Source organism: Neodiprion pinetum, chromosome 4 (genome assembly GCF_021155775.2).
Source record: "Neodiprion pinetum isolate iyNeoPine1 chromosome 4, iyNeoPine1.2, whole genome shotgun sequence".
NCBI classification, from domain to species: Eukaryota; Metazoa; Arthropoda; class Insecta; order Hymenoptera; family Diprionidae; genus Neodiprion; species Neodiprion pinetum.
Window position 1 is genome coordinate 27767002 of NC_060235.2, and position 25388 is coordinate 27792389.

The following is a 25388-nucleotide window of genomic DNA, read 5'->3' on the forward strand; positions in this document are numbered from 1 at the left end:
AAGGAAGCAGGCTCGACGAGTTTTTTGACGAGTCAAAGCGCAATACCGCGACATATTTCAGAGTCTTCGTCATCTTCAGATCGGTGAAGAAAACATGATCCTCGTTCCGTCATGACTTTGCATTTTTCACTCGCGGCATTGACAATCGCTCATGGCGAAAAAATCCAGTCCAAGCGCAACGCCGATTACGACGCCCATGAGGAAATTGGTGAGTTAAACAATTCCAATGTCAATAAAAACGTGACAACGGCGATCTGTAAATCGGATCAGACTTTGTTATTCGATGAAGATCGGGTTCGTTCGAGTTTACGGGTATCATAATTAATATGGGAGTTTTTAATTCTTGCAATATTTCTGAAATTATGGGATCGGTTAATTGTCTTTTTAATCTCGTAGTTCGTGTAGAAACTTGTCGGCGATTATCATGCAATATTTCTTGAAGTGTTTTGAAGCCGTAACAGAAAGCAAGATAAGTTCAAGGTCTGAGACTTAATTTTTTTGTCTGCTAATTGTGGCTCGCATATTCGCTATTTAGCGGAAATCATAAGAAGCAGCTCCGGCAAAGCGCGCACGATCGACTCGTTGATCTGAAACTCATGCCAGGATATCGGTGCCGTCGAAGGTTTCCGTTAAACGATGCGATAGCATGTGAGAATTAATCACTTTGAAACCTTAACGTGTGTCAGTGTTCGCTTTCGATTCATCCAGAGTTGCAAGAAATCGTGAAAATGAGAAAAACGCATCAAGTTTTCGAGCCACGAGCTCGGATCGATAGACAAGATTTGAAGATTCTGTCAAAATTTCATGTCGCTCGGATATAAATTGACTGAGAAATCTGCGCCACCGGATTGAAAACATGGTCGTTTGTTACATATATGCGCCATGCCGCCATTTTATTATTAATTTCAATTACAAAAATCTAAGATTTTCTTGAATTACAAATTATAAAGCCTTAAAACTCAACTTGCTCTAAGTGCTTTCGTTTACTTTGAGAAAAAAGTCTACTCAAAAGCTGTACTCCCGCCTCCTCCCGCCGCCCCCATACGTTAAAAAAAATTACATAAAAAGTATACGCGGTACTTATTTTTTGATACTATGTTCGATTCATGAGCATCAAATCAGTTATAATTACACATAATGATAAGGAGAAAAAAAAGTATTTTTTAGCAGGTCAGTGTAATCAGAGGACGGGTGGATCGACCACATCCTAGGAGGATAAGGAACCATACTGCTCACAATCAAGCGGAAGGTAATACACTTCGCGATTAACAAACTTTTCTCCAAGCGACCATATTTGTGTTTCTCGGGTAGGTGGCGGTATAAGCGGTTTAATTTTTCAAGGGTTTGCCCTGAGAACGTCGAGAGTTACGAAACGGTCCGAAGCACAGAGCTCGACGAGCTTTCGTACGAATCAAGTCGCAGTCCTGCGGAATAGTTTTTGTTATTTCCATCTACGGATTACTCAGCACAAATAATGAACTTGATCGGTTCCTTTGGTTTTTGCATTTTCGTTTCGGTGTTGACAATCGCCCAATGTCAAGTGATCGAGTCTATGTACGGGAAGCATATGGAGATTGGTGAGTTCCATAGTTTCAATCCCGATAAAAATAGAAAAATAACGAATATGCGCTGTTCCTACATAAATCGGTTCTGCACGAAGTTGTTCTACGCAAATTGATCGTAAACAATATGATTTGGAAAAAAATAATTTTACACAAATCCGTCCCGGACGAAACGATCCTAGACGATATTATCACGGACAAGATAACGTTTGCACGTTATTATCTCACACAAAATCCGGCTATTCAGAGCAAATCTATGAAACAAAAACTGAAAAAATGAAAAATCCAACCGGTAATCTGTACACGGAGTCCTCTTCTGAAATAATCTTACACCAGGTGGGTGAAGCAGCTCCATGGATTGTATAAGCATGGAGATCTATAACCTACACAACTTGGAGTTGCTTCAGAGTAATTTTTTCTTCCGAAAATAGTTGATACCCGTGAATTGTTCACCCATTGAAAATATTTTTTCGCAAAGTCGCTTTGAGATTTGGCTGATTTAAATTTACCGAATAATTTTGTGTGGGAAACTCACCTTAACGTAAATTTTGTACAGCATCGATGGCCACTCGAAAAGAGTGAGCCGCGAATCGAATGACATTTTCTTTTCTTACCAAATTGTATTCCGTACGTGACTTCAAGTTTAGAGTATCAGTATTGCAGGAAGGATAAGAAATCTTTGGTGTGAGGGTCAGTTCAAAAATAATATCATGTCTCAATTCCGACGATTCGTTGGGAGCATGGCCGGCCAGTGTCAATATTATCAGGTGTCGGAGTCAATAATTCTTCCACGATTTCTAAACTTCATCCGAATGTCTTATGGAATACGCAGAGCGCGCAAGAACTTGCCAGCGATAATTACGAGAGAAATCTCACTTCAAATATCCGAAAGACTCTGTTTAATGAATAAACCTATAATAGGGACAGAGGGCAGACTTACGATCTCAAGGTTTCAATTTTTTTCTCTCCAGATTGTCAAACGGCGCTAGGCGCAATGGCGCAAACCATCAGAACCAGCATGTGTCAAGTCAAGGATACCCTCGTTGATCTGAAACCCACATCAGGTTATCGGTACGTGCCACCGATAGCTTCCGTTAAACGATGCGACGGCAACTGTAGGACTGGCTTATCCTGTGAGCCGTTAGAAACAAGGATAACTGAAGTTTACGTTGATGTGAAACTTTTGTACGGCCGCAGGTGGATGAAGCGGTGCGCTGTCGTGAGGGTCGAAGAACACGTCAGTTGCAGGTGAGAATTAATCATTTTCGAACGTTGATGTGTGTCAAGTGTTCGCTTTCGATGTAGACGGAGTTGTATTGCACGCCTCTTCCTCTGGATCATCTCGTTGTACCGCTGCTTTATACCGATATCGCCACAGTTTTAAAGCTATTATTTAAGAAAAGATTTTTTGTCCACCAACTCGCGAAGATATAGTTCTCGTCATTATTCTTTGTGCCAACAAGCCACAACGATCGGGCAAAACGGACCCAAAAAAATGGGTAAAAAACGTAGCAGAAGCACATCATCGGACCAAGAAAATAATCAACTGAGGATCGAGAAGACTATAAAAGACAGGAAAAGAAAATAAATGAATGAAATCCTTAGAACGCGATATATCGCGGTGCTAATGCCAAAAGGGCGTATCGAGTTAGTGTGGGTAAGTATAGCGATCACGCTCTTTCGGCATTAGTACCGCGATATTATTAAGACTTGGCAACACAGCCACGAGTTGCTATATCAACCGCATGAGCGGTATTCGGTTAAAAAATCTAAGTGATCTGGCAAAACAGATATGGACGTGGTGTGAGAGGCGACAGATTTGGATTCTCGCCTCTTACATCTCATCCAAGGAAAGTTCATAGGCAGATTTTGAATCTAGAAAACGGGAACCAGAAACAGATTAAAAACTATGAGAACAGTGCGTTTGAAGGAATACGAAAAAAATTTGAACCTGCAGAGATACTCGTAGAGCTACAAGCGACTAGAACGAACTATAAATGCACTCGATTTGTTTCTTGGTTCAAAGACCGAGATTCTATACCAGTAGATGCATTCACTATCGGTTGGAAAAGATACTTCTTTTACGCATTTTCACCTTTCTCTATAATATTGAGAGTCCTGCCGACGATTAGGTGTAAAAAAGTAGCTGAAATAGTAGTAGTCCATTACCGACCAGCACAGTTGTTCCATGCAGTTGCTCGATGTTTAGAAAAAATCTCCTCCCCGTTGTGCGACTCGTTTACCAGTAGAATACTTTTCATCATATTTTTGGCGAAGAAACGATTTTTTAATGTGTTTAATTCGATTTGATTTTCAATATAATGGATTATGAATGAACGGAAATATGTAACAGAAACATTCGCCTGCACTGTGAATCAGCGTGAAGTTTATAACAGTTTGCCGATAGCGCGCTTTGCCATAAGGGAATTGGCGTTTGATAGCGAAATCAGTTTTCTCTCCATCAAGGAGATAATTTACTCCAACTTGGGGTAAATTAGCACCCTGAATTTTTTTCTCGGTGGGTATTTAGCATTGTCCATGATTTGAGGGTGCGAATTTACACCCAAGTTGGTTTTTTTTTTTTTCCGTGCGGGCTCAAAATGTAAAATCCCACCGAGCCACTAATGTTGTACAGATGATACAGACTTATTTTTTCTGTCTATCGAGACTGTGATGTTATCAACAAACCGCGTTTTCCGTTCGGAAATTCTTGATCGGTATCAAGTTCTCAACTTCGTATGTATTTTGTAGCAAAAATTACAACCGTTGCTGACGCGGCAGCTGATTACTGTTTTATTACGGAAAATACCAATTTGCAGGTGTAAGTGTGAAGCAACGGAGATGGACTGCAACGACCGACAAATGTTCGATAAGAATAGTTGCAAATGTGAGTGCAAGGCAGAAAGAGAGAGCAAAATGAAATGCGAAGAACAAGAAGGAATGCGGTGGGATAAAGACGACTGTTCCTGCAAGTGCATGCTGATGCCAAGGGAATGTTCAACTCAAGGGATTTGGAGCGAAGCTCACTGCACGTGAGTATCATCATCCCAAATTTGAAAGCTGAAGGTCTTGAGTTAATGTTGCCGATCTGTGTTTACTGGAATCGCTATTTTATTACGGAAAACACCAATCTACAGGTGTATGCATGAACCAACGAATCGCAAATATGAGCACGAGGACGAAAAAAAGAACAGTACCGAATGCCAGAAACAATTAGGAATGTGGTGGGATGAAGATGACGGCTGCAAGTGCATGATGTTGCCGATGAAATGTACGATTGGACGTAGATGGAGCAAAGCTCACTGCAAGTGAGTATTATTCTTCCAAATTTGTGTACCGAGAATTTTTACCGCGATGTCATCGAGCAATTGCAGTGTAATGGCTTCAATTCAGATTCGCTACATTAACAATTTCTATGATCAATGCTAGATATTTACGCACATTTATTCGATTTCAGGTGTGTTCAATGATACAATCCCATACGAGTCTCCCTGCGTTTATACGGTGTGGCTTTACTTCTCCGCAAGAGGCCGTTGTTTTGCTTGATAAACTTCTTCTTGGTTTTGTAATGAAAATAATTTCAAGCAATATTGTTATTTGTTTTTCACAAGTGAAAGATATCGTTTTATCATGCTCGAGGAAAAACTTGAATACAAAACTTTTGTGCAAACGAACAAATATGATGTGTGTTTAAAAAAAAAAAAAAAAATCTCGGTCGCACGTAACTATACAGATCCCTGGAAAACATTCCGAGTTTCATGTTGGAATATAATTTCCATTTCATAAAAGTTAATCGTTAAAGTTAAAAGACGGGAATAAAAAAGGGATCCTAGGAGTAGAAACAAGCGGTTGAGGTAATAGATTGTACATCGAGGATGCAAAGTAGGTCTTTTCACGACGAGTGGCCCGAAGACGAATATTGTGTGACAAAAGCGTGGTTAACAAGCTTTATTCTCATAGCGGAGTGCAAGCAAAAGCACTTTTTCCCCACTAGGACGAAACATTTTTTGTACTATCATTGGAATAATGTCGGCAGTTATACCACAGTGTAATTGTATCAGAGGTTAAAAGGTTATTCCTTCCTCTCATTTTTTTCCAGAGGGCACTTCATACCAAATCCATCAATTTTGACCCTCGTCACTTCTAGGGTTAATTTCGTGTGAGCTCTTTCGCCATATTACTTTGCACCCTAAAATTGATGCTATTTTTATTTATTTTTTCCGATTGTCTTTTCTTCCGTTTGCAAAAGTGGTTTGAAAAATGGTCACCCTGTTTATACGGATCCACTGTCAATTATATCTGTCGTGGTTCGAGCGAAAACGTTTTAAATTTTCTCCATCATTGTACTTCAAAGGGTTTTACGAATAGCGAGAAATTTTACGAACTATAATTGCTGCTCGAATTAGTAGAAGTAATACTCTTACCTTTATACGCGCCGAATATATTGCCATCGCGTATTCCATAACGGTGCGTTTAATCTTCGATAATCCCGCAGATTCAACGATCAATGATAAAAGAATTATACAACTTTACGTTTAATCACGCCAATTTCCGAAGAATTTCACCGAAATGTAAAAGGATAGAGAATAATGATGAGAAATAAAAAAACAACAAAAGTGCGATTGTACGTTACAGCCTTAAATTAATTAAAAATTGTTTCTGATCCCAACATTATTATACAATAATTGAACAACAATTTCAACGTTATTCTAACGTTCCGAAAGCTTTACAGATTATTTATAATTTTTCATTGAATTCATCGTTCAACTGGATGAAGAAAAATCGATATAAACAAACGTGTGACAAAAAATTCATCCTGCGGAAACTTTGAAAACGTTTTGATTTCGCAAGGAAAAAAATTAGCAAAATTCAAAATAGCTAGAGCACGCACCGCTTCCTCCTAATAGAGAATTATCATTACTTCTCATAAATTTTGAAACACTTCACCGTAAGTTGCGAGAACTTTTGAAAATTTGTTATCCCAGAAGCGGCCGGTGCTTTATTTTCCGAACGGTTGACTTCAAGTGCACGTCGATATTTCCCCTTCTGATTAACCGAAAGTAGTTTCTCTAGAGAATTTTCTAGAGAATTTATAAATGGGTTATTAAATTTCCTATTTAGCCTCGAGCGAATGAAGAATCTCTCATACTCGTTCGCATTTTAAGAACTTGTTTACTTTAAATTTAATTAAATTTCACTACCAGCTCCACTATGTACCTGTTATAGATATATAATATATAATGTATAGTATATACGTATATACGTAGACTTTACCTTAGACCAGGGCAGAATCAATTTCTGTACGTATGTATTATACTATGTACAATACATAATCAAACTTTCCCGGAGCACTTTAGGTATAAATTATCACTCCTGAAAGCATATTTCCCTGACATTGCGAAGTACCTGACTAATTTCAACATTATAGACGGATCGGAAGATACCCTACATCTGTTTTAATTTCCACTTACAAGGTGGCAGAAGATGTCAATTTCGGTAATATTTCTTTTTAGCTAGCTTATAGACGGGATTTTATTTCCTCATGCGCGAAATGTTATTTTATTCGTGAGTCAATTACCGATTACCACGAGGAATCTTACAAACTTCGGTATGTTTCTAGAATTTCGCACATATACAATAAAAACGGAACGGAATACCTTTTGATTTTTTCTGCTCTGGTATACCAAAGCACTCGTCGAGAAATCTTTTTGTCATTTTTTTATCTTCAGGCCATTAAAATATGCAGTGATATTCCACAAATACAATACTTTTTTTGTAACTTTTGACGAAAAAAGCCCTAAATGTGACAGATAAAATTATTAAATCAAGAATGCATTGGAACAGACAGCCGATAACTGAAACCTTTTTGGTCTCTCATGTGTTTGCTGAAACTCACAGTTTTCATATTGTTTGAATAATTTTTTTTTCAATTCGCCCTCCGAAAAGGTTCACTTTGAGAATTTGAAAAATATTCACAATAAACTTTCTCGAGCGGTACTAAAATTCGAATAATTTGGAAAAGTTTTAGAAAGACTAGCCTGTTTGGCCAAACATGCCTTATACATTCAACCGTTGTTGAAATCAGTTCGATTCACTCGGTAATAAGTCTCCCTAATTTATTATTCCAATGTTCATACCTCAAGTCACGTGAAATCATGTAACATTTCTTTTTTATTCATTTTTTAACAACGTCAACTGTCAACCGACCGAATCGATGCCGAAAGTTTTTGCGGAGTTTGAGCCGTCAAACAGCTCTTCGAAAAAGTTTGACATCTCTGCAGCGTCGACCTAACTTCGGTCTTTAAAAATGTATTCGATGTAACACGTCCATCGGCTCGCACACGTATCAACCTCCGTGTGATTTTATTTATTTTGATCTATCGAAAGGAGACGTAAGCGGAATAAACGAACTAAAAAACAAGGATGCACTCGGAGAATGTTTAGTTCTTTAAAAGCTGAAATTGTGTTATTATGTAAGTGAATCTTGGACTTACTATACAAAGAACCAAATCTTCTGTCAACGGAACTAAATTTCTTCAAATCATTTCGAATGAAAGACAAAAATATTTCAATCTTTTCTATGCAAAGTTTTGGTACCGCGAACTGAAAGATTAAGTTGCGATTTCGAAATCATTTAAGGAAGCTTGTTGTATGTTTTTTCAGTTATTATAATTTCAAAAATTGTCACTTTACTGTAATTTATGCTACACAAATTAAATTCAACATCGATTAGTGACCAAGGAATTTGCGGTTGTTAATTGTACGATCATTAAACCAATTCCAAATCTCTATAATTTCGACAAAGAATCAACTAATTTCGAGTAAAAAGCGTGATTAAAAAATTTCCGGATACAATTCTGTTCGCCTAACCGGCGGTGCGTTTCCGGCGGTGAACTGCACAGGAAATAAGTATCCTAGAGTAATGGCGACGGTTTCGGAGAAACGTGGCGTTGCGTACGTTGCTTCGAGGCCGACTCGCTGCCCCAAAAAGCGGGGTTGAAAGCGAGGGGGGAAAAAGGGAGAGAGGGAGCATTCAATTATGTACCCTTTGCCAAACTGTGAGCAAAACTAATAGCTTCGCCGGGAAAGTGAGAAGTTATAATTTGTTGGCGCCGGGAAGTCTGCCCTGCAAAGGGAAATTCCTTGCGAGTTTTTGCATCGCTGAAGAAAGAATGGACGAGGCAGCAAAAGCTCGAGGCTTCTGCCTGCTCCCGAATCATGATCTAAACGCGTCTTCGTTCTCCACCCTCCAACCTTCGCACTCTCCGGAGTTTCAACCCTTCGAAAACCCAGGGCTAAACTCGCGGCTTTGCACTCCTCTGTTTGAATTGTTAATCCTTGCGTACCCTGTCTTATGTTCTTACTCGTAGCTGCAGCCGGTTGGGTCCTTTCAAATTTTGGACGCATTCGCGAAACTAACGTTGTATACGTCGCGAATTCGAGAGACATTTCACTCTCTTCGGATTAACGGATGAACGGGGTGAACGGCTAGACAGACCTGCGAGAACCGCATCGAAAATCTCAAATAGAAATCGCGTTGTTTCGTCGTTTCGAAGAAAGTCGGTTTTGACGCAATTTAGAGAAAAAAAGGAACATTTCAATTGAAACTGTGTAGGTAGATATACACATAAGAGACGGATTGGCATCCAACAAAAGAAATTGCTGTGACAGAGGTAGAAATTATAACATCTCATTACATACATTAACTGATACGAACTGATTTTTTTTTTAAATTAATTTTGTAGTCAGAATCGAACGAGAAATTTGAATTATCGAGTGAAAAAACAGTAGACGAATATGGTTTTTCTGACATTGTTGATATGAAAAGGTGTTTACACCTGAAATTAAGTGTTTTTAAATTTCATTCCAGATTACAGGAACTTTTTTAATTAGACTTGACTCGATTAGCTTCGGTTTTATCATATTTTATGATCGTTTTTTCCGCCACTGTAGGTTCCATAATACAATCGTAACGGTAGTTTCATCATTGAAATCAGAAAACAAGTTCGCACATCATTGCAATACTGGATATAAAATGGATAAAAAATGCTAAAAAAGTTACGTGTGTTCACGAGAGTCGACTCGATAGATAACAAAGTCAAGAATCGTGTCAAATTCGTTAAATCATTCGAATAATTTACAAATCGCAAACGAATATTCAGATTTGAATTGAACGTCGAATCGCTAGAGGTTCATTTGCAAATTCCGCAGCACAAGTTCATTTTGCCATTTCGTTTTCTATGTCAACGAGCAGCGAGAGTAAATCAAACACTCGAGATATTTACGCGTTAAATACGTTTTACAAAGCGCTTGAATGCGATGCGATACGCCGCATCAAACTCTGCAGAATAGTTTGGAAATCCGTAGAGAATTTCCCCGAGCTTCACCCTCGCGCTCGCAGGACGTAACCCTATTAATTCAACCCCTTTGGAATGGGACTCTCGAAATATCATGGCTGAATCCACTGTAGGTACTAATGACTACCGAAGACCAACTGTCTACTTCGATCGTTGCACGAGAATCCAGCTGCACAAGATCAACCTCGCTGATAATTGTCCTACACGGTATGCGAAAGGATTGATGCATGAATCAAGTTGTCGTTTTTTTTTATATTTCAACGTTTGTAGCACGCGAATTATAGTTGGAAAGTTTGCATTCCATCAACCACAAATTAAACGTTACAACTTACGTTTGGATTTTGTAATAAGGATGAAATAAAATAAAAATTATACTTGCATCTACTCGCGTATATGTCTGTTGTAAACACAGACGTATGAGAAATTAGAAATTTTATGCAACGATCGATGACATTAAAAAAAAAACTTTCAATTCAATCGAATAAAGATATCAATCACATTTGGGAATCGTACGATTGATCCAAATGAAAATGTTATTTGGTTGCAGAAATTGTTATTGAAGCGAAATAAATTACTAATTTGTATTTCCTCGATTTGAATTATAAAGAAACGTATTCAAATTGTAATTTAGACTTGATTTTTTGCTCAAAACAAAAATACAAATGTAAAACGCGGCTTGTTATCCTCTCGATTACGAATTGCGTAATTTGTATTTACATTTGTAATTTGTAATTTGTAATTGACAGATTACAATTTTGCCAATGACTTGTCGTGTCCCTCGAGCAGCTGAAAAAAATTCGAGAAAAGTGCTTCCGCGATTTCCGGAACCTTATATTTCAAGAAGAGTCGCATACTAAAGGTGAGAAAAATTTATTGCCAATGATATCCGACGTTGCCTAGCAAGTTTGCCTGTGAAACTGAAATCGTGGCGTTGAGGATCAACTTGCCTATATATACATATCGTAAAAGCAACGACCACGAACGGCGTCGTATTTCCTTTGCGAATAGAGACCATCCAGAGCACGGAAAGCTACAGGGTCCGTTGAAATCCTTTACGACAGTTAGAACAATCCATGTGTAAAGCGCCGCAAGCGTTTCACTGAATTCGTCATGAATATTTTATGATTTGTCAAGGTTGGGTCGCGTCCAGGTCTGAAGCACCAGTCGAACTACGTGATCATTTCCTGCATTATACATGTACAGGGCGTTTTGTAAAGATGAAGGATCTGCGCTAAAACGACATTTCGTAAATGCGTAACATACTGTTTACGTATTACTATCCGGTGGCTGAATGATAAGAAAAAGCGCTTCGCCTTCGCTATAACTCTGAGACGAAAACCTTCGCTCTAAAAACACCGAGGCGACATCGTAAACGACAATCGAGTTCCTTTAGGGGCTGTAGGTATAAGGGAGGTGCCGAGGCAAGGGTAGCAGAGAACGATCATTTTATTTAGATTTTTATTTTGACTAAACTAACGGATGGAACAGAGCGAAACAAAATGCATTTGAAAGCTGCGGAATGATTCTCTAGAACACAAGAAGGTTTTTCAAATTACCTCAAAAATTGACTCCTGTACGTTGGTTTAAACGGAGCTTTGCAGAAGACGATTTGCGAAACGGTGGCCACGTTTGTAGGCAAATGGAATCGTTGAGACACAAAAATCAAGACTTTTTAGAATCGTCAATGAATCCTTTAAGCTCCCGCGGAATGTATTTCTTACAAACTGGAATTTGGCTTGGTTACTATTTTTTTCGTGATAAAAGTATTTCCGAAAGTCTAAAAAAACACGCCATATAATGAAAGAAATTGTGACCAACCCAAATTTCAGTTTAAAAAAACTTAATTCCGCGAGAGCTTGAAGGATTCATTGACTATTCTGAAATGTCTTGGTTTTTATATTTCAAACATCCCGTTCGCTTGCAAACATGGCCAACGTCTTGAAAATCGTCTTCGTATGACAAGTTTTTGCAAGCACCGCTAGATTCGAAAGATTTTTAACTCAGTCCAGAATTTAAGAGTTCTCGAAAGAACCAAGAACCCCGATATAATTTGACGAAGAAAGTATATAAAATGGCGATAAATTTGATGAGAGAAGTAAATATTAACCGACTACTGCGATTCAAACTACGAAACTCACCAACCTTCTCATCCTCGTTGTGCTTAGACTGGATTTATTCACTTTGGTGGATTGTCAACGGCGCAGGAAAAATGCAAAAATCGAATTAAACAAAGTTCATGATTTCCGCAGTAATCTGAAGATGAGAATGACAAAAGAAGTACATCACCGGACACCGATTTGACCGAAAAACCTTCCGGCAGGGTTGCGCAAATCACAATCCGAAAGTGAAGGACAGGGGGTCACAATCGGAGGGTTTAAGAGTCAGTAAAGGGTCCGAAGTTAATCTTCGTTCGTAAAAAACCGCAGGTTACGATGCGTACCGCATCCTGCAACAGCTAGAAACGTTGTGCAGCTGGAAAAGGATTGTCCCGTTCATTTAAACGGAGTGTGCAATTTACTACGAGAAAAGGCAGACGACGCTGCACTGCAGTGACGGTAAATACTTCCAGTTTTAAGGGTGAAGGTGAATTCCCGAGGGGAAAACGAGAGTGGCTCACCTCTCCAAAGACAAGGAGTTACGTCACCACTGCCGACGCCTCTCTTTCATTTCGCTCAACCGAGCGACTTTAGCAGCGGCGTTCTGTGTCGCTCTATCTCTTTACGCCATTTGAAAAAAGAGACAGGGAACAATTGGGCGCGTTGCTTTGGGATTAGGGGTTGCAGGCTGTACTCGATTTTAAAATAGTCCGAAATATTTCCAAATATCCAAGTTCGCAAATCTCAAATTCAAAAGAGGGAATAACGTTCCGATTCCACGGGTAATTTTTAACAAAAACGTGTCAAGAAGTTCTGGTTTCACGTGTTAATTGATTATCGTGATTCATCCCATTTTCCATTTTTACGTGAAACTAGAATTTTTGTGTTTTTTGATTTACCTTATTATCGACAACATTTTTTACTTACGGATAAATTTTTCTTTACCCGTCATTTGAAGCGCTGTGTTATTTCCGAATCTACATACCAATGTTTCAGAGACACAAATTTGAGAAAGGTGAAACGAATACATAAGTGAAATAAAACAATTTCAATGGTTCGCGATGCGCGAAGATTTGTGAATAAACATACATCGTGAAATGTTCAGAGAATTTCTGAAGAGAATAAAATATTCTCCGAGATAACTTATACATACGCAATAAAGTTCGGCCGCGAAGATAGAATAAAAAACGACTTTCGAGCTTCCCGAATTTTTCATTTCCTCTTCCCCTCTTTCCGTCGTCGGTCGTTATTCCTGTAACAGGTTGGTATAATCTTGAAGATGGGAGAGGGAGGCTTTTGTCGGATGGATTCAAAATTTCAACCTTCAACTCTGTACCGCCTTCTCTAAATTGTCAAGCTTTGTACGATGTTGTTTGTCGTCATGCTTACTGTTGGACACAAAAAACGGAGGAAAGTTTACCCTCACAAACGAAAATTATTCTCTACTCATTCTAGTTGTTTAAGGCATTCATCAAACAATATTGTACATTCATTGTCAGGTAGGCGATTAATCTTTTACTCATGCAATTTACGTTATATAGATCACGAATATTGAGGTTCAAGACAGCTTGTTTACTCGATTATATTTCGTATAGACAACTCTTCGACACGGAATATTGTCACAGCAATCGATATTCTCGGAATAGAAAATAGAAAGATAAAATCACCTTTGAATATTCGAAATTTCTTCAGTGTATACTTTCGAGCTAAATTCGTAGATTCCTAACAATCAATGTATTGCATCGTTTAATTACAACTGATAAACGGTATTTAATTTTCCGCGTGGTTGTAATGAACTCAGTCATTAATAATTACGTAATTCGTCTGTGGCGTTTTCGGATTAAAATGGAGATGAAACATTGTCTGAATTTCTGTGATTAAATTTGAGTGATTGAAGGGCATCCCCTTGAAAAAATTATCTTCAAAATGAGTCTATAAATTGATGTTTAAAATAAACAAATTTCCAAATACGAGTAAAATTTTCTCATCAATATTCATCGGATACAATCATTCATCACAAGTTAGCTCATTAATAATTTTCTATTCATTAAACTCAAACGATGAAGCTTCGGGGGATTCCAGTACAAAGACCCTTAAACATAATATATTTTTATACAACGATCGTACGAAATACTGCAGGCGAGCAAAGTATTTATACGAGAGAATTTCGACGGGCAAAAAACGTCGAGGGGATTGGATGACGTTGGCAAATCCCATCTTCCCGCGGCATCCCGGCGAATATCCAGAACGAGAGACTCTGTCAGAGCCCAGCAATCGTGAAATAACTTGACGTAGCAGTTACAGGTACGAGAGAGAGAGAGAGAGAGAGAGAAAGAGAGAGAGAGAGAGAGAGAGAGAGAGAGAGAGAGAGAGAGAGAAAGAGAAAGAGCGAAAAAGAGCGAGGGAGAGAAATGGAGAAACGAGTGGAGAAGCCGTGGATGAAGTAGAAAATAAAAGAAATTTGGTAGAACTCTTAGTATGGATTCGCTATGCGGGGTAGGAAAGAACTCGGTATAAGTATTCTTCTTCTGATATTGCGACCGCGAACCGAGAGAATAGATCCCCCTTCGGAATACGTCTCGAAAGATTGCCGACAGCCAGTTGCCGAGTGTTTGTTATAAGCTGCTTCGACTCTGCTATTTCATTGCAAATGATACGCTATACCCGCGCGAAAACACGGGAAATGAAAATTCTTCGTTTCCAATCATCGATGTAAAGGTCACAGTTAATTTTCCCGATACCTTTCTGGTGCACGAATACCAAAGAAAACAATGATCTTTGATCAACGTAATATTGTTCGTAATAAAAAAAAAAATACGAACTAGGTGATATAAAAATAGTCTCGGATTACGATTGAAAGTATTTCTCAAGCGTGAGACGTTGTACGTCACTTTTCCTAAATTTTGGAAAGGTTTCTCGATTAGGATTCTACTTCGTAACTTCACCTTGCGATTAGTCACCCTTTGGAACTGGCTTGAATCACATCTTTCAACGAATAATGTTGTATATGGTACCTTGGCTTCCTTTTTTTCAAATGAATTGCAAAAAAAAAACCTTTCTCGCCGGTTGTGACGTGACTACTTAATCCATGTTGAGCCAAGAGAGGTTGTGGCTCGGAAACAACCTCACCATACGTATGGCTGGCTTTACTCCCTAATCGTGTCTGCGTGAAAAAAAAATTACGTTCTACCCGGCGCCATTTATTATCGTTTTATCGTCGTTGGCCATCGTTAGGGTTCGAAGAAACGGACGCAATATTTTTTCTCTTCGCCATCCATTCACCGAGATAAATTGGCGTTTTCAGAAAATTGTATTTATCGGTGGTCTTAAACGGTCCTTAAACGATAATCAAAGTACGTATAATTGAGAAAATCGTAAATAAGCGAAGAGTAACCGAATGCTGTTATAGTTTCCTCAAACTAGGGGAAGAAACCGCATCGAACGATTCTTTTCCAAAAGAGAAATCAAGCCCAAGTCTACGTCGGCTCCGAAACCTGTTGGAATTGGTTTTTCGTATGACAGGAAATCCGTTTCCAGATGAATAACTTACTCTTCACCCTGTCGCCCACCAAGGGTCGCAGAGAATCCCCAACGTGGGTCGACGGATTGGGACTAAAAACTAGAGTTGTGGATTATGCCAGTTGGATGTATGTTCTGCTGATTCAGGTATGAAAGCCCGAACCATCCGAGTGTAAAATTACGAAACGAAGCTGCGTCAGTTTCGTGCTCGCACCGAGTAAGTAAGGTCCACACGGAAGCTCGTCCGATCATATCTCAAAGCACCTTGGCAGTAGCTGCAGTTACAATTGGAGCATGTTAATCGAGTCAGAATTCAGGGAGGTTTTTAGGGAAGAGAAGGGTTTTAACTTCTGAAGGGGTTGCAGAATTCGGTCTAATCTCTGTTCCCGAAAGAATCTCTCGAGCCGCTTGAGTGAAATTAATGGATAGTTGAAGTAGAGCCTCACCATCGTCCGAGTGTCTGGATAAGGTTCGAGGTATGGTATCCGGCATAAGCTCACACATAGATAGGAAGAGAGTAAATATTGCGGACTTAGTCTCCGCACGTTTTCACCCTTCGGTCTTTCATTCCGCGGACAACTGCCAACGATAATCTTTCAAGCTTCGGCGTATTATCCTTGCAGACACATTGCGGGATCATTGTAGTCCAACCACAACCCTTTTCCATCGTCTCAATATCAAGAGCGGATACGAGGCTTGGGGAATGACGCCTTTTTCATTTATATACTCGCGCCGTTTCGAATTGGGGTAAAAATAACGACCCAAGGATTTGGATGGATGAAAGTATTTTGTACGAGAACAGAGGTAAACGGAGGCATGGAAACTTTCCGCGGGTATCTTTTCCACTCTTTCTTTCCTCAATTTTTATTACTCTCCCTCTTTCTCTCACCGACACATCGCGATTGACGCGTGTCTTTTCCGAGTAAACCAAAAGTGCCGGAATCGTACAAACTAGGAATGATTTGACCACGAAAACATGTTTAATTTCTTTGGTGGCATGTAGTAGACTAAAATTCGAAACCAATTGCTTTTGCGAAGATTGTGAATATGAGACACTTTGATAAATTTTCCAAAGGACACTCGAGTTGGTCGGTTATTTCAGGATTTACTCATTTTCATTCAAGCAAATGATTCCGATAGACATTGAATAACCCGGCTCGTAAATATCTCGATACGATCAAAGGATGAAAATCAATTGCGTAATGACAAAAGTATTTTTCCACTCACAGGCATTCCTTTGATTACGGAATACGGTATTTACAGATATTTTAATGGTTTCAATGGAATAAATACTTAGTGCGATTCGTGTTTGAAATCATTAAGTAATTCCGAGTTAATTTGTAATGTCGCCGTAAGCCAGCTTCGACTGCATCGATATAGTTGTAATAAAAGAAGCCGGGAGTTGTGAACTTTGCGAAGAAAGATGGATACCAACTTTTATACCGTGTATATATATATATGTATATATATACGTATATATGTATGCATGTTACAAACTCGCGTACATACAACACCTGGATAAATATCGCGAGAAGCCGGGTTTAAGCAGGAAACTAAAGTTTAATCTTTCCATCTTATAGCCACATCTTAGCCACAGATTAGAAGTTAGACGTCGTCTGAAGCTACACACCGTGTAACTACCATAAGCATTGAAAATTATATTTCGCGTATACACGAAAGGGCGGCTTGACGATAAACCGCGGGGAAAGGTTAGAGAGCGAGACTGAAAAGTTTCGTAACAATTTAGGTAATGTGCGTGATTGTGAAGAATTCAGAGGTCAAAAAAGGAAAAAAATTAACATGCGAATTTGGAATGTTTGAAATGTGTATAGGAGACATTAACAACAACGGAAAATAATACTATTCTAACTCTGTGTGGGTGATATTAGAGAATAATTTTCGATTTAAACACACTAAAAGTTTGATTTAGGATTCATACAAATTTTGATCAACGTCATCGACTGGCAAAATAAATTCAAATTCTGTGAATTATCCAGCGGCTAATAAATCACGCGAAATTTCACGGTTTTCCAAGCATGCAACGACTCCGTGATTATAGTTCAACTAATCGACACGTATAAAGAGTCTGCTTCGATTAGTATCATACATATTTTGGCCGTTGTATAATTCAAAATACTATACGAAAAATCGAACAAAACGTCGATTGTCTGCACGGCGAATCGAAATCGAATCCTTTACCACAGAGATTTCGAATGCGTTATACGATTCGTGTCGTCGACAGTCCGAGCATTAAACCTGTAACTGAACGAGGGTACTTAATTGAAATATGGATCGATATACGCGGTGTCTGATTGGCTTCGGGGATTGATTACGGATGTACCGTGGGATACGGAGCACGCGGAATGTATGTCCGCAAAACCAATTGCGGATTAGCTCTAGATGTTCGGCAAACGATCGGAGGCTGAATTTTTTTTCACGATTCTTCATCCCGATTTGAAAAAGTAGATTTGCCGAAAATTGATACCTACTATTTCGTGATTTTATTAGACAAGATCGTAATCGTACATTCATTGTATTTATCACATTTTTTTTTTTGTACCACGTTTGATCGTTAGATGTATAATTTGAAAACATTGCACCGGTATGTATGTAATCGATGACGATCGATAGATGTCAATATTGAATCGATGACTGAAGTAAAAGGGAGAAGATCTGTTTCAGCAACTTGGTGAAAAATTATATTTTGATTGAAATGTATCGTCGTAGAGTGAATTCAAACAAATGTACCAAATTTCAAACCATTTTGTAGCGATTCGAAACGAAACATCGATATCCAAACTCTTGATGACAATCCCGGTATATTTTATTCTTCTGTTTTCAAAGAAACGTTCTTAGCTTGCGCATGAATAAATTTGAAAACCAATCAACGCCTTACTGATTCATAATAAAATTAATAAAAAAAAAAAACGTATCGATCGCTAGCCGATCAACCCCCACAAAGATGTTCCATATTTATTTCTCATTCCTCGCTCCGCTCCTGCCAATCGGAACCAGAAACTTATGGGTATATCACCATTGCAAGCACAGGTTGAAAAGCGTTCGCCAGGGGACGATAAACAGCGTCAATCATGTTGAGTGGTGCAAGTCCGATCCGCGCGTATAAAGTCGAACCTCCTCCCTGGATTATATCGAAGGAGCTGAAGCACCGCGGAGGGACAGTAAAATAAATTAAGTATTATCCGCAAGGAATAACGTGGATTATATATATATATATATATACAGCCTTGCGGAATATCGGGACAAATATTTCCTCTTTGGATTATTGCGCGGGATGTATCACGATAATTGTTTTTATTTGTAAGGTTTTTCACTGCTCGGAGAAATACTTTTGATTATACATGATAATATATATAACGGTCATACTTTTCTGCTGAAATTCAGTACAGGCTATGTTCCCAAGGATAAAATTACTCTTCGTTTATGAAAACGCGCAGAATTGAGAATACAGTGAGTGAGTTTTATTGATAATAATTACATGTAATATATTTACGATTTATTTTATTCGAACTCATTTCGACGCATTTCAAATGTTTTCTTTCGACAGATTAAACGACTTACAAGGAGTATTCAAAATTATTTAAATTGGTCAGACCGAATGAATTTGGTTTTTGTTCAATTGACTATTTAGTAAACAACATACGCAGGTCATAAACAAAAATGTAAACTATCGTACCCGTTATTATTAGTTATGCGGTCAGTGAAAAGAAAAAGATTATTATCAAACGAATTTGTTCGATTCAAATATAAGCCCCATTATCGCTGAATCAATTAGTGGTGAAATTTCTTTCATTAGGAATTTTTGAGAATCATTCAAGTGCACCGCGTGCGATAATCTTGTAATATAAGTGGCAATAAATTTGGTACATGGCTCACGACGTGTTCAATTTGCATTGTATATGTTTAGCGGAATATAGAGGCTGCACTTACGCATATCGAAGCCTCGAGCATAATCACATTAGCCATCGTCGTTGCTCCAACGGTTTCATCTGAAACATAAATATCGTACTCGTTGAAGCTTTCGTGCAAGTTGCCACAATTTCTGACTGCTATTATTTCCTCTCGATATTTATATGATGTGCGGCTGACGTATATCCGAGTGAAATGCAAGTGTTCACTGTTAATTCTCGACTACGATCAACTATGCGAAGCTTCGTTAAAATTCAAGTAAATTCATAACGTAACCGCGGCTCACACCGAAGTTGTTGAATCGGATATCCGTGCTTATTGAGGACGGGTGTAACAGCGAGTGGTAGATTTGCGTAAAAAAATGTACCGTGTGAAAAGAAATACTAGAGCTAAAATTGAAAATTAAAATGAAAGGCAGCATGGAAACAAATTAATCGCCATAAATTAAGGAACGAATCGTGCAAATCGTTTGATTCCAAATTAAGGGTGAAGCGAAAAACCGGATATTTTTATTATGTAATGAAGACTAGAAAAAAAAAAAAAAATGAAATCGAAGCTTCTGAAATTCTTAAACCCCTTCTCAATTCGTCTGCCGAACAGACTGTCGTCAGCACTGTCTGTATTTGACGGAACTTGGAGGGGAGGGTTTAATGGCTAATTTACTAAAGCCAATCAATCGAAGGAGAATGATTCATTATAGTTTGAAAGCACCGGCTGCACGGCCGGAATAACTTTCCGGACAAAAACAACACCGAGGCAACGGAATTTTCCTTTCGACGATCATGGCTGATGAAATATTATAACGCGATGAAAATTGTCCGCTTCGATCGCGTTTCGGCCGCACAGACTGACGTAATGTAATTATCGCGAGTGCGTAAAAGAAAATAGTAAAAAGGGAGAGAGGGAGAAAGAAACGGAAATAAAAAACAAAAATAGGAGAAAATAATCAACGATCATAGTCGAAAACGTCCCGCCTTAAGCAGAACTTGTGATCCCCGAAAAGAAAGCTCTTGTCCGCCAGTGTCTATCTATCTATCTATCTATCTATCTATCTATCTATCTGTCATCTACACCACCAGACGAATCGGTGGTAAAAGCAGTGGTGAATCGAACGAGTATTATCATTTTCTCTAAGCGTCAAATTTTTCGGAAGGCAAATCTTTTGGCGTGGTTCAAATGTTTCGGAAATCCGGAGAGAAGATCCGAGGCGAGATTTGGGATGATTCGGTGGTGCGAAAATCTTTTTTTACCGAGAAATTGTGCAATTTGCGTTGGCTTAATTCAGCCTGTCGACGATTTTCGATCGAACTCCTCCAGGGTTGAGCATCTCTGTCGATGGCGGGGCACCGATGGTCGTCATGGCAACTCGTCAGCTCAACCCCAGGCAGACCGGGGTGGGTATAGAGGATCATTCAGTCTATTCCCGACAAACGATAGACTTCGGCTGCCCAAGGATTTAAATAACCGTTCAATTTTTCATCGATATTAAAAACCGTCAGCGTCTCAACGTTGCTGATTTCCCGATACGAGTCGATGTTATTGTTGTAATAAATTTAATGGAAAAATTTTCACCGAACTTTTAAAACGATAAAAGAAAAATCAACGTAGCATTTAGTTTCAAATTTATTGTACCGAATAGGTATGTTGGGATAAAAATATAAATAGAAAAAAGAAGCATGCCGTACCAACATATTATCTTGCGACTTATAACAGTCACATGAAAAACTGAAAATTTTGTGAAATTTATTTGTATTATTTACAAACGTAGGATATTTAGCGAATAATTTAATCTAACGCAATTCTGACAATTATTCTGGACGGTGATTTAAAACTACTTTCTGATTACATCGGCGCGATAATGGATGACAATAAAAAAAAAAAAATTCAATCTTTTAATCGCCTGCGGCCTAAAGTCTTTCGAGAAACTAACGTGGAAAGCAATCAATTTGTACGTGCATTGCAATTTTTATTTCATGAGATTTTATGCCTTTGATAGGAATTGAAGAAGAAAATAGAAGGGTAACGAAAAAAGTTACTACACCAAATTTATTACATTCTTGACTAAAGAATTGGTGAAATATACGAAGCGCCGCTAATTGTACGGAAGAAAAAATATCGTTTGGATTCACGGCATACAGTTTTAACCATGCTATTTTTGCCTGTCGCTGTGTTACCTCGGATTAAATCTTCCTTTGGTACGATAAAAAATATTTATACAACTTGCAGAGTTTCAAAATGAATAAAACTCGCACCCCTAATATTATCCACAACACGGATGAAAAAGAAAAACCAACCGAAACAATCAAATGGAAAAGGATCTACAGGTTGAATTGAATGTCGATTGAATTCGTACGCCCAAAGCTATTAATTAGTCCGGGAATCCCAATTAATCACAGCGCAGAGTCAGGGTTTAAAAAAAAGTCGGGCTGTTTTTTTTTTTTATTCTGACCGAATATTCAATCCCGTTACATTATTTTTCGGCACCAAATTTCCACCTACTAAAAAAAAGAATATCTTTATCGTGTCAAATACAAAGTGTTTGAAATTGTTTGAATGAAATATAATAAAGTAATCTGTGAATCATGAAAATTGTATAGATTCAATTAATTTTTTCAGTCAGTTGAGGATATCCTGAATTTCCCAAATTTGCAAATAGATAATGCGAAGGTCGTTTGCTGGCTTCGTTCGAAGCCGTAAGGTGTAACCAAAATCGTACCTAACATACACAAATTCACTTCTCATTGTCAGAGTAATTCGATATTGTAGTTGAGTATAGGACTGAGTGAAAATATTTGAGAAGATATTGCGTAAATATTTCGCCAACTTGTGTTAGCAATGGCCTAAATTTTTGTTGCACGTATCGACACTTCAAGTACCAGGCTGATCCTGCGAAGCACAGATTTGACTCTTAATTTATCGTCGATCGGCCGGATTACGTTCGGGTGTAGTAACGGTGAAAATTTCGCAAGACCGTGCAGCCTAAGCGAGCTGCAGAATTCCTATCTCAAAAAAGCATCTCGTGTATTATATTAACTGCGATATATGACCAGGAACTGCACGTATAATGAGCAAAGTTGCTGATAAGAGTGAAGGTAACGGAATTTCTTTTACTTTTATGAATGTGTAAAGAGTGTCAAGCACGTTGACGAGGGAATTTTGACAAAGGAAATTCATGTCGACAGGCGCGTGTAGCATGAAGCGAAAGCTGCGGAATGAATTCTCTTCATAAGACTAACTGCGGGTGCAATCAACTGGATCGATTCAACGTGACAGAAAATTTCGTGCGTAGCGTCAGTAGAAAAATTTCATTATTATGTATATTAGGGTGGGCCAAAAAAATCGACTATTTTTTTTTTCACTCGATACTCCGAAAGCTTGGTTGGTAGAGACCTCAAAAACATTCTCTCCAAGTATGAGCTCTTAATTTTAATAGGAAGGTCCTCCGCCTCGCGGTTTTCTATTTTCTTCTTATGGTGAAGAAGAAAAATACAGATCTCTTATAAAAAAAAACGTGTATCATATTTTTGTACGAAATTGAATTCTCTACAAAAAAGGTCTCCTACAATTTTTTTGTATACCTCACTGTTTAGAAGATATTCACCGTCAAACTTCAATGCATACTATTTTTAACAGTGGCGTTAGTTGCACAAGACAAAATTCAATTTCCTACAATAATATGATACATGTTTTTTTTTTTTTATAAATAGTAGATACCGAGATATGTATTTTTCTTCCTCACCATAAGAAAAAAAATAGAAAACTGCGAGGCGGAAGACCTTCCTATTAAAATTAAGAGCTCATACTCGGAGAGAATGTTTTTGAGGTCTCTACCAACCAAGTTTTCGGAGTACCAAGTGAAAAAAAAAATCGTCGATTTTTTTGGCCCACCCTAATGTATATTGTGTAATTTTCTGGTTCTGACAGTCCCGGATTTTGTTACGACAATGTCCGTCACGTGCAATTAAAATCGCGAAGAGAGGGACGAAAGGTACGACTGATTAAAACGAGCAGATGCGTATCTTCCGTCCCCTTTGGTATAATTTTCAGCGGCTATAATCGGCCCGAATATATCAAGCCTTGATAGAGGAAATATGTTCCGAGAGTGCGTTGAGAAGAGAAAAATTTCTTACTAACAATAAGCAAACATTGCAGGGGATCTCGTTGTTGCTATCAAATCGGTTGGGAAACAAACGATGATTCGTTTTATTTCCCTCGTTAAGGCGGAAAAGAACTAGTAGAAGAGAAAAGAAAAAATACGCGATGGCGGAAGAACAAGGCATCGATCCAACCGCGGCGATGAAGTAAACAAATAAGATGAAGAAAAAAAAAAAAAAATGAAAAAAGCGGAAAACCACACATTCCAAAAACAAGAATCGGGCTAAGGTGAAAAACGCGGGTAAACAAAAGGAGCTCAAAAACTTTTCGGGCAGGGACGTTGTTTTGGCATTAAAGTAATACAGTTGATTGATGAAAGCTCAAGCCCACGTCCAACACTCGCTAACGAGCCAAGTTGCAGAGTTGGAAGCAGCAGCTGCAGCCCGAGGTGATAACAAGTGTGTCGGTACTAGGCGAGCGACTACATGTGCCTACGTATTTTATGCCACAGGGTAGGTAATGCCAGCGTGAAAAATCAGACCACGCGTAAGGCTTGATTAGAACTTTCCCTCTGGCTCGTCGTTCGTTACACACTCGAGCCCAGAGGTTCGAGTAATACGCGGGTCCAACGACGAGACGGGTCAAAGGTTAAATTGCTCCCCTGACAAATTGCTCGTTGAAACTTCTACCCCCGTCATCTGCTCTGCACGCCTGGTCATCGATCGATGCAAAATAATTACCCAGTTCAGATAACATTACGACTCTGCATCATTGCGATGATCATAATGATTGAAACATTTTTTTTGCAATGAGGAAAAACGAGGGAATAAATCACGTCTTCGTGATTCTTTATGCCGTTATTTCTGTGGTTGGATATGACGTCAATTTGATAAGTACGATGGGAATGAATGGATTACAAAATTCGTCCTTGATGCGAGGAACGAGAACGAATTCATAACTGTCTTATCCTTATATTTAGATTGTTTTCTTAACCATTTATAGTAACGCAAACTCCCGACATATGATGCAAAGGAACAAAATCTGTCTGTTTTGTACTCCGAAAAATGTTTTGAAAAACGGGAATTCTACATTAAATTGTATGCGTTTGTATCAAATTATGATCGAACGTTAAGTCGCGGTATAATTGATGAGGAGAGGGGAAAAATAGGCGTATTTTTCATCTCCGCACCCACGAGTTCCCAGATTCGTCTCGTTACTCAGAACCAGCGCGAAGTGTATTTGGGGTAAAATGTACGGTTATGGGCATGATGTAGAGTTTATGCGCGGTGGGTCGCATTCCCTGAGCGTGGGACGTAAAGCCGAGAGAACGAAGCGCGGGGAGGAATGAAAGAATTTTGTCAATATTTGAGACGACAACCGAATCCTCGAAATCGGAGGACTTAACTCTCTAGATCCAATTCAATTCACCAGGATTTCCCACAATCCTGTAGACTAGACGGTCCCTTCCTTAGGGAGAACATGGCGGACAGCCTCTTGCCGAAAACCGTAACTCACAACAGCCTTAAGACATCCATCTAGTAAGCTTCGCAAAAGTTTCTCCTTTCCGAATCTCTGAAGAGAGAGAGAGAGAGTTGGCGGGATGCAAATTTCTGGAATTCGTATCTCACGTTGGGGTTCTTTGACTAGTTGGATCCGGAATTTGATGCTTATCTCGCGAGGCTCTACCGGAAGACACTTTGACGAACCCTTTCCAAAGTTAATGCTATACTCCAAAGTTTCGTGAATCGAATCCTCACACTTCGCTCTAGTGTTGATTTAGAAGCACTAATGTTGAATGGAAATAAGAAATATCAAGATTTCGATAAATTTTC

General features: G+C 38.7%; 2 protein-coding genes across 9 annotated transcripts in view; one reads left to right on the top strand and one right to left on the bottom strand.

The window, feature by feature from the left end:
- Positions 1 to 25388, bottom strand: part of LOC124216101 (uncharacterized) — a 138286-nt gene that overhangs the window by 31650 nt on the left and 81248 nt on the right. For 6 of the 7 annotated variants that reach the window (XR_006882527.2, XM_069135137.1, XM_046620226.1 and 3 more), the window contains one exon: positions 19483 to 19541. The exons of the other annotated variant lie outside the window; for it this stretch is intronic. The gene's annotated coding sequence lies outside the window, so the exon portion shown is untranslated. The remainder of the gene's footprint in view (positions 1 to 19482; positions 19542 to 25388) is intronic. 7 annotated transcript variants of the gene reach the window in all.
- On the top strand, positions 110 to 6187 carry LOC124216102 (balbiani ring protein 3-like). Of its 2 annotated transcripts, none has more exons than XM_069135322.1 (5): positions 110 to 208; positions 2534 to 2810; positions 4382 to 4594; positions 4700 to 4870; positions 5020 to 6187. In XM_069135322.1, exons 1-5 carry the CDS (start codon positions 112 to 114, stop codon positions 5030 to 5032), a joined length of 771 nt encoding a protein of 256 aa, XP_068991423.1. In that variant the 5' UTR covers positions 110 to 111; the 3' UTR covers positions 5033 to 6187. The 2 variants fall into 2 exon arrangements, with proteins under 2 accessions (XP_068991423.1, XP_046476188.1); XM_046620232.2 differs by lacking the exon at positions 110 to 208 and adding an exon at positions 1398 to 1577 and having other exon boundaries at positions 5020 to 6186.

What these genes read in the sequence shown, in the direction of transcription:
- LOC124216102 (XM_046620232.2), top strand. Translation starts at nt 1,475, where the DNA reads ATGAACTTGATCGGTTCCTTTGGTTTTTGCATTTTCGTTTCGGTGTTG. An exon ending in CGGGAAGCATATGGAGATTG is followed by an intron (nt 1,578 to 2,533) that starts GTGAGTTCCATA and finishes TTTTCTCTCCAG; the next exon opens with ATTGTCAAACGGCGCTAGGC. An exon ending in GAAGAACACGTCAGTTGCAG is followed by an intron (nt 2,811 to 4,381) that starts GTGAGAATTAAT and finishes ACCAATTTGCAG; the next exon opens with GTGTAAGTGTGAAGCAACGG.